General features: G+C 37.8%; 1 protein-coding gene across 3 annotated transcripts in view; it reads right to left on the minus strand.

Moving 5' to 3' along the window:
- TNRC6B (trinucleotide repeat containing adaptor 6B) overlaps positions 1–13,116 on the minus strand; it is a 118,805-nt gene that overhangs the window by 38,686 nt on the left and 67,003 nt on the right. For all 3 annotated transcript variants that reach the window (XM_082014265.1, XM_082014263.1, XM_082014264.1), the window contains exons 3-5: positions 8,097–8,184; positions 4,137–4,158; positions 2,111–2,455 (exon numbers count right to left, since the gene is read on the minus strand). In XM_082014265.1, coding sequence (XP_081870391.1) covers positions 2,111–2,455; positions 4,137–4,158; positions 8,097–8,184 — 455 coding nt within the window. The remainder of the gene's footprint in view (positions 1–2,110; positions 2,456–4,136; positions 4,159–8,096; positions 8,185–13,116) is intronic.

Below are 13,116 nucleotides of genomic sequence, written 5' to 3' on the forward strand. Positions count from 1 at the left end.
TTTAGGAACCTGCTTTTGTTTCCATGTGGGATGAATTAATCACAGTATCCATGCTTAAGTACCTGACAGAACTGGGCCCAATCTGAAATCCAATTTGTAAACAGCCAGGATGTCAGATGGGATTAATGATGTGCACGACAGATAGCAATGCCATACTTCCATAAGAAGTATGAATTTTTTCATGAATCACCCTAAGTGACATCCTCAGCCTTTCTCTTGCCCAACTGCTTATTCCCACTGGCTCATTCCCCTCCGGCACACCTACTCTCACATGCTAGTACGTATGCTCCCACTGATACTCAGTGAGCTAAACTGGTAGGTCACCCAGACTGATATTAGCTTTAAAAAACAACCTAGGCTGATTTTAATCCAAGTCAGCTCCCCAGCCTAGATTAACTGTGTTATGGTGCATGGGTCAGGCAGGTCTGAAAGAACCGTATCTTTCTTGGCAACACTCCTGACTTAGATCAGAATAAAGCCATTAACCATTGGCAGAAAAAGTTGCCACAATCAATACAATACAACCATCTAACATCTTAGTAGTTAATGCACCATTAAACTAAATGTAAAAATGTGAGAATTCATAAAATGAAATTTCAGTCTCAGAAAAACAAATATTAGGTGTCAAATTAATTACACAGAACTTAAGGAGCCTCCAAAATACTTAAAAATGGTCCTCATATAGCATCCAACAACAACAAAAAAAAAGCTGTTAATGAGAAATTTTGAAAACTTTTAGAATGTTCCGCTCTCAAAGTCTCCTTTGTCAATCTACTACAATCACTGTGAAGGTATACCAATGCTGACATAATGCTACAATTTTATATATAGTTAAAAGACTTTGGGGTGGGTTTTTTCCCCCCCTTCATCTTTTGGGTACTTGTCAAAACCAGCCATCTCTGAGAGATCTGTTTTTAAACTGATTAGCTAAAACTTTGCCATTGTAGTTTCACTCCCCCTCTTATTAAATAGGGAACATCAAAGACAACAAAATAAATAATCTGTCAAACAGTGATTTGCTACAAAGGAATTCAAGTACTGAAACCTCAAAACAAATGGAATTACTCATTTTCCTAGAATCCTTTTTAATAAAGACAGTCATCCCAACTAGCTTACTTGATTCTGGAGTTCCAAGTCACCTCTGTTTTTCCTTCTGAACCATAGAGAACTATAAGAAGTTTATGCTCTCCAAGACTGTGGTAACAAAACCCATCCCATTAATCTGGCATGGCTTTCAAAGGCAAACTTTGACATAGTGGTATCATTATTTTCTTCTTTTGACTTTCAAGCATTTATTGTTTCTTTTTTAAACATGGTTATTGTTAGAACTGAAGTTATCCTTGACTGCTCAGGTTACCTAAGTTTTTCTTTAGAAGGCAGATGTCTTGAGTGGAATTTTGTTTGTTCTACTATCATAACTTAAGAAGGAAATATTACAGTTACCGCAATTCCCCAAGGGTCTAAAAAAATTCAGAAGCAGTCATCATTTCCCCCACTCATAAAACAATTAATCTTAAAATCAAGTTATCCTCTGGAATTCAAAGTGAACAGAAAAGCAAAAACAGGACAGTCACCACTTTTTATAAAAAGTCACCACTTTTCTCCAAGGAGAAAAACAAGATTACTACCAAATAAGTCAGGAGCAGAAGGACCATCTTTCTGTTTCATCCAGATGAGAAGTGACAGACGCCTGCCATTTGCAGACCTGATATCTACATGTCTGTTTTACCAGATGATATAAAAAAGTGACAAGATAGGAAATCATGTCAAAGAAACTTAAAGAGATATTAAGAACTACTCAATGACAACCATAAAATTATGTTTATCTGTGCACTATGTTTAGCTTTCTGCACTCTTGACAGCATTACAGATTCAAACCACCCAAAATATATTTTTTAAAAAATTAACCTTCTTTCTTCCTCCATCTAGCAGTAAAAATTGCATTAATTGCTGCAAACAGCAAAAGAAAAGTCTATACACTAAAATAGTACAAGTGAGCTCTCCAAAAGCAATTTGAGGAGTTTTATTATATAGTGATACGCTTATGCACAATTTTAGTGATCCCTTTTCTGCCATGCACACACGTTTATTTAATATTATTATTACTTGCCTGTTGCAGTCCCACCGTCACCCTGCAGCAGTGCTCCTGTCACTGGTTGTGCGTTGTTTGGGTTTGCTCCTGGTGCTGTTGGGGGAGGAGGCCCTGCTCCACCCCCAAGGAGCATACAGGATGGTGGAGGGGGCTGCCCACGTTTCAGTAACACTTTGTGGTCCTGCTGGCAACGGAATCGCGGCGGCACCTCCCGAGGCATGTAGCGGGCGGCGCTTGGCGGTTGTCCGTTCGGCACTGCCACCCTTTTGGCATTGTTGCCACCATTGACTGGTGGCGATGGAGAGTTGCCAATTGGGCTGGCAGCCACTGGTTGGCTTAAACTTGGTTTCGTCACTTCGGGCACTGAAAAACAGGAAGAATGAAAATCAGAAATTTTTTCACTTAAACCTGCATGAGCTACAAGAACTCACTGCAACTCTTTCCTTTTATAATTTCATTCTTCTCTGAAATACTGCGCAACTTCAACCTTATCGAAGAACAATTTAATTAAAGAAGAAGAAATAAACAGTAGCGGCAAACCTCTTGCTTCCATGTGCAACTCTGTACCCCAGGATGAAACTGCCCTCCACAAGTATTTTGCTCTAAGCCCTATATTTCTTGTAAATGTAAAGTTGGCAAAGAATACTACCCTGGGCAATGAGTCATTTTAAAATATGTGCAGTGAAATACAACTGGTTCCCTCCATCCCCTCCCCGTCTCTGTTGCCTGATCTTCAACTGGTTTTTGTACTCTTATGCCTTACCCTTATGGGAGATCTGAAATCAGATCCAAAGTTTTCACCTGTTTACTAGGCTACATGGCCACTGCCAAAACAAACAAAAAGAGGGGAAAAAACCTCAAACCTCTTTTTGGATTCAGAGTTAACAAATCTGAGTTCTCTGTACTGCTCTTACATAAGGCAGTAATAGTTGACTCTCACCCAAAAGGCAGTCCTACATACAGCATTTTTATTGGGCTCACCTAAAGTTTCCCCACTGGTCATGAGGTGCCCCTATAAGCAAAGACAAGCTGTTTCTGAGGGCTATTATGCATTGGAGAAGAGGAAAACTATAAACAAATCCCTGACAAACTAACACCATCATAAAATTTGTTTAAAACACTCTAGACTTGTGACCCCTCACTCACATTCTCCACATGCTTTTTTGAAACAGAGCAAAAGAAATTCCTAGCCAGGCACCTAGAAGGTGTAATTGCTGAGATATCAGACCCCAAAGGCAAGGAAAATTGAATACATCTACTCTAGCCTCTGCTGAAGATTAGTATAAGAAAGGGATGTCCAGAAACTCCTCCCCAGCAAAGTAAACATAATCAGTAAAACTTTTCCTCTTACAAATGTGAGATCAAAACAAGTGAGTCTCTCTTTGGCAACATGAATACACTATTCCCCAAATTTTATTTTGATAAGGGTTTTCTGATTCCTTTATATAGGCTTCATTGCCGACACCCCCCCCGCCCCGTAGTAGCTGTAAAATCAAGTTACTATCTTAATTCCCTTCTGTCAATAATGGCAATTGCCCCACAGAATTTTTAGAAAACTAACACACAAATCAAGATTAAGTATATTTTTAGATCAGATAAATAAGCTTAACTTTCAAGAAGCTCACTTATCAGTCCTGCCTTATCAACTGGACTTTTAGATGCCTGAACTTCTCTTAAGTTCCCAAAACAAAGTTTTTTTCACCTGTTTTGGTACCTCATCATAAGCAGTATTTCCCTGTCTTCCATTCCATTTACATAGATGGTTTCAGTTTTTGGTTACTTTTTGCAAAACTGAAAACTAAGTATTTCAGCTAAACTATTTTATCCACAATCCTCACTCCCTCTTCAAGTATTTTGATGCTGACAACATGGATAGTTTTAGGTTCTCCATTTTAATCACCTAAGCTTTTATTTCTTCTGAATACGCATCATCAGTATTTCATCTTGACTCACAATTCCCCCTCCTTTTCCAACAGTTTTGATCAAGACCACAGTCTTGTCTGAAGTCAATAAAAAAATACTCTTTAGGATCAAAGACTCTTACCTTTGGTTTTTTGATCTGTGACCTGCAAATTAAGAGCAAGAATGTAAATAGAGTTTTAAGAACCTCAAAACAAATGTTGAACAGGCTGCGCTACATCACGACCTTAATTTATTAGCACAAGAACAGTATTTGTTGTTGCATGAAAACAATCAGCTGATGAACTACAAGTCTAAACAGTATTCCTAGTCATATATATGAAGTTCTCAAAAATACTACAGTTCCTGCAATCCCTTTGCCTGATGCAAAAGTCCCTGGCAGAAACACTCATCATTTTCAGTATTCCCTGTCCCACCCTCATCCCAAACATGGATTTCCAAAGCACAAATAAACATGTGCTATAGCACTACAGTTCTTTCAGATTTTGGAGGTGAAGTATTCCAGTTAAAGTACAAAAACTTCCTTCTATAAGAGTATCCTTAGAGCAGACTGTTGGGGCTAGCAACAGAATTCCCACAGGAGATACCACAGGTGTCTCTGCCATCTTCCCATTTCACCTTTCTCATGACATCTCTTCCAAGGAAAAGAAAGCCTAAACGTTACTGGATTAATTGCCACAATTACAAAAAGTACCAGCAATACCTATAAAGTGCTAGACTTCAAAATCTCTTGAACGCAATAAGAAATTGATTACTGAAGTAAGCCATCATGCTGCCCAACATACTCAATATGTGGTTTTGCTGTACTTCTACATTCTTTCAGCATAGCAGATTTCAAGCTACAGTAGAGACAAACATACCACTGGTTTATTCTCTGGAATCATGTGTATTGTAGCATGTTTTGAACCTGTCGATCATGAGTTCCACTACACAATAATGGAAAAACCCTAAAGATCATCATGTGTCAGGTTCTATGACACCTATTCTTAAAATTGCTGAACTAGTCCATAATTCTGGAAAGCACACAGTGACAGTATAGAATAATGAAAGCGCAAGTAAAAAGCAGTTTATCGTTTAAACCAAGCCAGAACTCCTTTGTATGGTAAAGAATAAAAAGACAAACTGCACTGAATTGTAATGGCATCATTTACTTTGCAAAGATGAATACTGCAATATGCAAAGTGGAACATTCACTACAAAATGAAATCTTAAGCGTCGTCACTTCACAGAATTACGTAATTCAGAAGTCTCCAAAACACTAAAAATGCACCTGTACCAAAACTGCATCTGTATCAAGCCAGACATCAATTTTCACTTTATTGATGAAAAATCCCGTGTCAAATTACATCTTCTTCTGTAACACAGTTAAAAATTCTGTTAAGCACTTCAGTGACTCTGATGATCCACTACTAACAGAAAAGGAAGAGGGGGAAAAAAATGTATTCATTAATCCAATCTGGTAATGCTGATAGGTTTACTATGGTCAGCAGTAAACATGTTCAGTAAATGAGTAACTTGTCTACTTGGAAGAACCCCATTTTACCAAATCTTTAAAGAATTCTACATGATAACCACAGTATGCTGGGGGGGGGGGGGGGGGGGGGAATTACTTCTGCCTATACTGCATCTCTCTCCTAATCAAAACGATCTGGTTTTGTGAATTTTTTTTTTTTTTTCTAGAATAGAAAAGCTGAGAAAATGTGACAGCCTCAGATTTACAACTGTCACCTCTGTGGGCAGCCTATAAGCATCTGCAGGGCAGGAGCAGCTATAATGAATGGGAAGGTGGAGTCAAACTCAGCCTTCTGACAAGCTACCAAACAACCCCTGGGACACCCCAACCACAGGAATTTAGTCTGTAAATTTGCTTGCATAACCTCTGTTGATTTTTTTTTTTTTTTTAATTTTTTAAGTTTCAGGAGATACTGACAGAAACAATTGTTTCATGTTACACGAACTCTGCCTGAAAACAGTACCCCCAAATCATTACTGCTTATTTGGTGAACACCACCACAGTCACTAAGAATGAACACACACATTTATGTTCTGTACATTCAGTTGCCTGCTTTGCTGTTCATAGATATCTCCAAGTATTACTGTTAAATTTGGTCTCTAGATTAACTTATTTAGTGTTTACCCTTCCCAAGATTTTGGCAAAATATCATAACATTCAATCATACTGAATAACTTGGTAGGTGAGGGACCACACAGGAAAGCTGGCAAATCTCCTTTGTATTCAAAGCACCGATTCCTCAGTAAACACAGCACTGTTATCAAGATGATCAGTACAACCTTCTCAAGTTTCTCTTGTATCACTGAATACCAGCATATAATCCTCAAGTCACTAGCCTTTATTCACCAGGGGCTGCTCCTCCTGGTTCCTTACATATACTTTTTGCACTTGAACATTGAACAGCAGCAACATGGAAGCAAAAAAACACTGAAGAAACTTTATTCTGTAGCTACTGATCTTTTGCAGTATTACTGCAGATGTATGGCTGCATATAGAATATATATATATACACACACAATGGCTGCATAAAGACAACAGAAATACATCAGTTTATCCACACCCAATTTAAACTGATAGACTCAAGCTAGTGAAAAAGGCAGATGTATAAAGACCCCAGATAAGCAAAAATTTAATTGAAATCAGTGCTGGCTATTCTCAGCAGAAACCTACAGAATCTAACACAGAGTAACATCTTTCACAGGACCTGTTGTTACTGAAGCAACTGAAAAACAGAGACTACTGAAAGAAAGTAAAGCATTCTGCTCTCAATTTCACATAATCATTGAGGTTGGAAGGCACAGCCTCTGAAGATCTAGTCCACAGTTCACACCCCTGTCCCCCACTTGCCCCCAGGAGTCTCCCCAACTCAAAGCAAAGCCATCAAAAACAGATTGCAGAGGGCCACATTCAACTCGTTTTGAGCATGCCCAAAGATGGAGGCACCACAATCTCCCTGGGAAACCTATGTTTGTGTGGTTGCCCAGTCACACACATGCACAAAACTCTTTTTATGATTAAGTGGAATTTCCTGTATATCAATTTGTGCACCAATGCCTTGTGCCTTGTCATTGGGCACCATTGAGCCTGCCTCCATCTTCTTTACTCCCTCCCACAAGGTATTTATATATATATTGATTGATGAGATCCCCCTGAACCTTCTCTTCTCCAGGCTGAAGAGTCCTAGCTCTCAGCCTCTTCTCATTCATCAGGTGCTCTAGTCCCTTAATTATCATAGGGGCCTTTTGCTGGACGTGCTCCAGGATGGTTACACCTGTCTTAGGGGGCATGGTGGTGTTGGGTTAACAGTTGGACTTGATGATCTCGAAGGTCCCTTCCAACCTTAGTGATTCTGTAAGTCTTGTATTGGGAAGCCCAGTCTATACAGAAAGGTTTTTACCAGTAAAAAGCATGGATAAAGCTGCAAAAGACTCAAGTTCATGTCAAGTGAACCCCTAGAACAATCTACTAGATTTTCAGCAAAATAGAGAGCTAATACACCAAGTGCTCAAACTCATTTTCTGAGCAAAAACGATTTTCAGTGACTTATCAATTCTCCACAGCTCAAACTTGAACTGATACACTTCAGCAAAAGTGCTATCAGCTACAGAAAATGTAAAACCTAAGTAACACGTAGCAAAAAATAAAGGGAAACTTCAGTAGTAGATATTTCATATAAACTTCCTTAAGGGCTTAGCAAAAACCAAAAAACTATTTTGTTGCTCTAGAAAATACTTAGTAAATTTTACTGCAAGAATTGCAAAAGCTGGGCAGCATTTCCATCCCCAAACACCTCAAAACAGGAGTTGCACAGATCGAGAAGAGCACATTCAGTAAATTAAGTTTAATAGTTTGTATCAAAAAACTTCATTTACTTTATGACACACCAAGCAGAAGAAATCTGTTAAGGTAAACACTTAAGTTCCAGAAAAACGATGCAAAAAGTAGTCTTTAATGAAGCATCATTCTAAAAAAAAAAATCAAGTTTTTAAGCTCAAATACAATTTAACACCTTACCACCCCAGTAATATTTATGTTCCAGCTCAATAAAAGAATTCAAACATCAAAAACTACCTTCTGAGCAGATTCCTTCTTTTTCTTATCCTCTTTCTTCCTTTTCTTGTCTTCCATTAACTGTTCTTCCCTTTCTTGCTCCTTCTCTCTGCCAAAACATGAAAAACAACAGTATGAGCACAATCAAATTGTGTAAGAGCCACACATACTATATCCCTCTTCCTCCCAAGAAAGAAAGTCAAGATAGTAGATTCCTTTTATGATCATACTTCATCTGCATTTGAGGGTTTCAGTCTGAGATAAGAAAAGCACCTTCTTGCTCAGTGTGGCCACAATCACACCACTTGCTGCATAAAGGAAAATTCCTTTATTCGGATCAGGATTCTTACGGCAGTACCCTATATAAATTAACTACATGCCTGATATCAGAAATTATCTTCAAGACATTTTGGGCAAAGTACTCTTTTAATTGGGTTGTGCTATTATTTAATGAACAGTCTCGTGAATCTTTTCATATGGTAAAAAAAAAAGAACTTGTAATTTAATATAAGATGGTTTGGTCTGATACAACATTTATCTTCAACAAGGGGAAGAGATTATTCTATTGCCTCTAGCTATGTCACTTGTAAGGGACTAGAAGTGTCATATCAAATCAAAACCATCATTTATTATACAAATCACTAATTTAATTTCTAGCCTATTATACCCACGCACAGAATTTTTGTGATGAAATGTGTAATATAAATTACCTTCCAGGGAATCTATTTTTTCCACAAGAACATTCTTTCATAAAAAGGAAGAAAAATATGTGCAGCTGCTATTGTTGTCAAGCTATCATCTTGTTGCTACATTTCATATCAAATATGAAAGTACCAGAAAATGGTTAATTTACTGCATAGATGCTATTGGCTGAGTTATTTCTACGGTGAATCCCACTTTTGTTAACAAATTCTCTTCACCTCCTTAAAAGTAAATTTAAGACCAAGTTTTCAGCTCACTTGGAGTAATTTCTTTTTATAGGGAAAGATTAAGACCAAGACAATTAATGTAAAGATAGTCTGCCAGATGAGGAGTAGGACGAGACCAGAGGTGAGTGCTTTACAAACGGGAAACAACTAACATGTATAACCCATGATCTTTCAGAACAGGATTTTAACAGAACAGCTTTATAAACAAAACTGGAGTTTTATATAATAGCACTAATCTATTTCTCATATTTATGCACAAATCAAAGCTCTTTTTCGACCACAGTTTAAAAAGCTTAGGGTTGAGTTGGCCTTGCTGTCACATCACTCAGACTTTTCCTTCCATTGCATTTATATAGTATAGGTAATATTTTTGCTTGCATTTTCACTAGATACTGCCAAGCCAGTGTACAAAGGGACACTTACATAACTAATAAATTCTTACAAAAATATTTTGAGGTGCTATGCATTAGCAGCTTCCTGATTAAGGACTTCAAAGAACTCTCTTAAAGAGAAAAGATTCTGCGGACAGTAATGAAATGTCTTCCTGGTTTCCTAAATCTAGGCTCTCCTTCATGGATGGAGAAAATAGACAAGGGCAAGAGGAGTCCTTAGTAACAACATCCTGAAGTTATTACCAAATGTAATTCATACATAATCGCAAGTTTAGTATGCATTTAACAAAGTTGGAGGTGAGCATTCTGCATCATATGGAGCAGCATGTTACACACTCTGGTATTGCTTATGCCAGGTCAGGTCTTGCTCTTTTCTGTTCTCTATAAAATGTCAACGCACACTTCCCAGCCCTGAACTCTGGCATGGAAAAGCCCCACAGAATTTTCAGTTTTACCAACAGCACAAGTCTTGAAGCATTGGGGAGGTTAGTACACTTTGCATTGTCTGTCATAGCATTGAGACAAAATTTTCTGTTTTCTTTGACTGACAGATTGTAAGCAAAAGGCTCTCCAGTGACACACTCATCTTTCAAAGTTACTATAACCTCAAATTATGTTTACAAGTTTTGTACCGTCAAGCTATGTGTGCCTTTTGGGCTGTAGTGCCAGTTACAAGTATACTATTACCCAAAACCCTTCTTGGAGCAGGCAAAAGTTTAAGAGCTGTCTTAAAAAAGCTGCTGAAAAAAGAGTCGGATCAAAATACAAAATTACTTCCAGTAACTGGCAGGCACACAGACTGACTTCTACTTAAAAGCATCTTCCTTAGTTTTGTGAGAAGAGCAGCAGGGAATGGAAAAGAATGAAAAGAAGGTCATATTCACAATCAAAGTTGAAGCTATGGTTTTCAATATAGAGCACTGATAATAAAAGAAGCCAAGGATGGAAGATCCATAGCCTGAAAGCAAACATCTAGTTATGGTCTTCTGTCTTTGTGGTAAGTTCAGGACATGGAGACTGCTACTGCTGCTGCTTTGTTTTCAGACATCTACAGACAAATATCTCTGGCACTAAGCCTGCAGAGAAGCTCTTTGTTTTGCGTGACAGTCTCCCCTTCTTCCGGTCTTTTACTAGAGATGTGCATTTACTATTCCATTGGGTACATAATCAACAACTACAATATAGAAATAATCAATACTTAGTAATTTAAGACTTCAAGTCATGTGAGCACACACCTCAGTGCTACTGATGTGGAAGGGATCTATCTGAACACTTGGGCTGCATCACACGTACAAGACCATAAAGTTCCTGTCAAAGCATCATGAAACCTCACAAACATGTAGGAAGTATGAAATTATACTCTCCAAATGACAGATCAATTATTGATGCTATAAACATGCTAACAAAGTACCACTATGTTGAAAGTTCACTGAATTAGGGGGGGAAATAGCTTATTGCCATTTTGGGTATCACATTTGCCATCTTCCCACTTTTGCTCTTTGATGCATTTCACTGATATGGTTTCCCTTTTCAAGTTGTATGCAAGAAGATTGTTAAACACAAACTTAGGTTGCAGTGTTAAGTGTTCCAATAAACGTAACATAAAAAAAGCTTTCAAGTACCTTATCGATTCATTCAGAAGACAACGCTGCCTATTAACCTCATTAGCTAAAAGATAATTCTTCCTGGCCTGGTCAAGGAAACTGGGAGTCCATCACGCACATTCCAGCAACCAGCTGCTTACATTGACAAGATCAACATGGGCAGAAAATCCACCAACTCCAAATGAATGAATTTAGAGTAATACAATGGGGTGTGGTTCCGGTTTTTGTTACCAGCACATAGTAATGGGAACACGGACACACCACAATCCTGAAGACAAAGTTTCCTAAACAGCAATCAGCAGTCAGCTTTTTACTCTAACTTTCTTCAAGAAAGCATGTGTCAATCTTAAAAATGACCTAATTGCACTTCAGTACTTCCCACAAAATCTTAGAATGAACATTACTGAAAGTATTTTAAAAGCCTATTACAGACTTCAATTCAGAGTCTTTAAAGTAAGGGATATTAACAGCTTACAAATGAAGAGAAACTATAGATTACAACCCAAAATTTTATTTATTAAAAACCAAAACCAAACCAAACAAACCCAGTAGCTATGATACAGCATACTCATTACCTTATCTAAGTTCTTGTAACAACCTCTTCTGGCTAAGACAAAAGCAATCGTTTCGGAGAAAAGAAGGTTTTTCAGCTAGTTAACTAGAGAAGTAACAGAAAATACTTGTGAAGTCCAAGTTATTAAGAGAGAGTGCCATTTCAGGAAAAAAAGAAAAAATAATGTATTGAAGAAGTGTGCCCTCTCCCAAAACAATTTACCAGTTTTGGAAAATGTCAATTTCCTGTAAAATCACAATATTCATTTTTCCAGAGAACTCTATTTTAAAAAGACTTATTTTTGCAACTTATGGGCTTGAGGCATGGGGAGAGGACAGAATTTGTCTTCAAAGTTCTTGCTATCTCAAACTGAACTGTGAGACAAGATGACGTACTATATATTACATACTATCTGCTGGCAACACACTTCGATATCTACAGATAAAGCGCCACACAGAGTATTAGTCTACACAAAAACCCCACAACCCTATAAAGTCACCCTCAAACTAAAATTGCACAAAAAATATAAGTAAAATGTAAGAAATGAAAATTCCTAGAAACTCAGGAGTGGCACTTTAGTGTGTGCAACTCCCAGTTCCTTCCACAGGGCTATAAGACAATAGTGTAACAGTGTTTGGAAGTTCCTCATACGTAAAGATGTGCACTAGATAGCGGTACTGTGAGTCATCGTCCCTCCTCTTGACCCCATGCTTTACTTTCTTTCAACACAGTTAACTTGATTTAGCTATACTATAACACAACACAGGAGTGACAACAGAATTCTATAGGTGCATCCTGTTCTCTGTGTTGTAATAAGCACATGACGATTTACAAATCTGCTTCTAAATTGTGAGCCTATTTCTGTATCTTCCAGAATACAAGGGATTCTGAAACTACACTTGTAGGATCAGCAGCACTTTAACAGAACAAGCTTTTATCTATATAGCTACAAGGTCACATTAACAACTGTTAAATTTTCCCAAAAGGCTTAAGCCATAACTAGGCAGAGGTAAAGGCCATCACCTTATCTGATGCAGTAACCACACTCAATTAGAGGCAACACATGAGCTATTAATTAACTCTTTCTTAGAGACAGGTCTCTAGTGATCCACAATATCAGACCACAAATATATTTCTAATCATTTAGAAATAGATGGAAAGACTCAAAACTTGAGGGAGTAAACCAGAAATTTAATCTACAGCAAGGTACTCAACTTTGGTCAAGATTTAAAGCAAGAAGAATTTCCAGTGAATGCTAACTACAAGCATCTAGCTTCTCAGCATTTCTGAAAGTTTCTTCAGTATTTTGATACATTATATGGCCTGGGTATCAGCAGAATTAGGCATCACATACTGGTGTCTCGGATGCACTGCAAAACACCTTTATAACAAGCTCAAGGCTAGATACACTTCCAAAGCAAAAGCTCTTCTCAATCTATGCAGAGACAAAACCTCTTAGAGAAAAGCTGTCTTCAACAGTGCTATTTCATCAACAGCTTGCTGCTGCCATTGGAGAAGTAGGTTTCATTTTCTTCTACTTGATTTCTCTTCATCAAGCTCTGT

Source organism: Phaethon aethereus, assembly GCF_964289735.1.
Source record: "Phaethon aethereus genome assembly, chromosome: 1".
Classification (NCBI taxonomy): Eukaryota; Metazoa; Chordata; class Aves; order Phaethontiformes; family Phaethontidae; genus Phaethon; species Phaethon aethereus.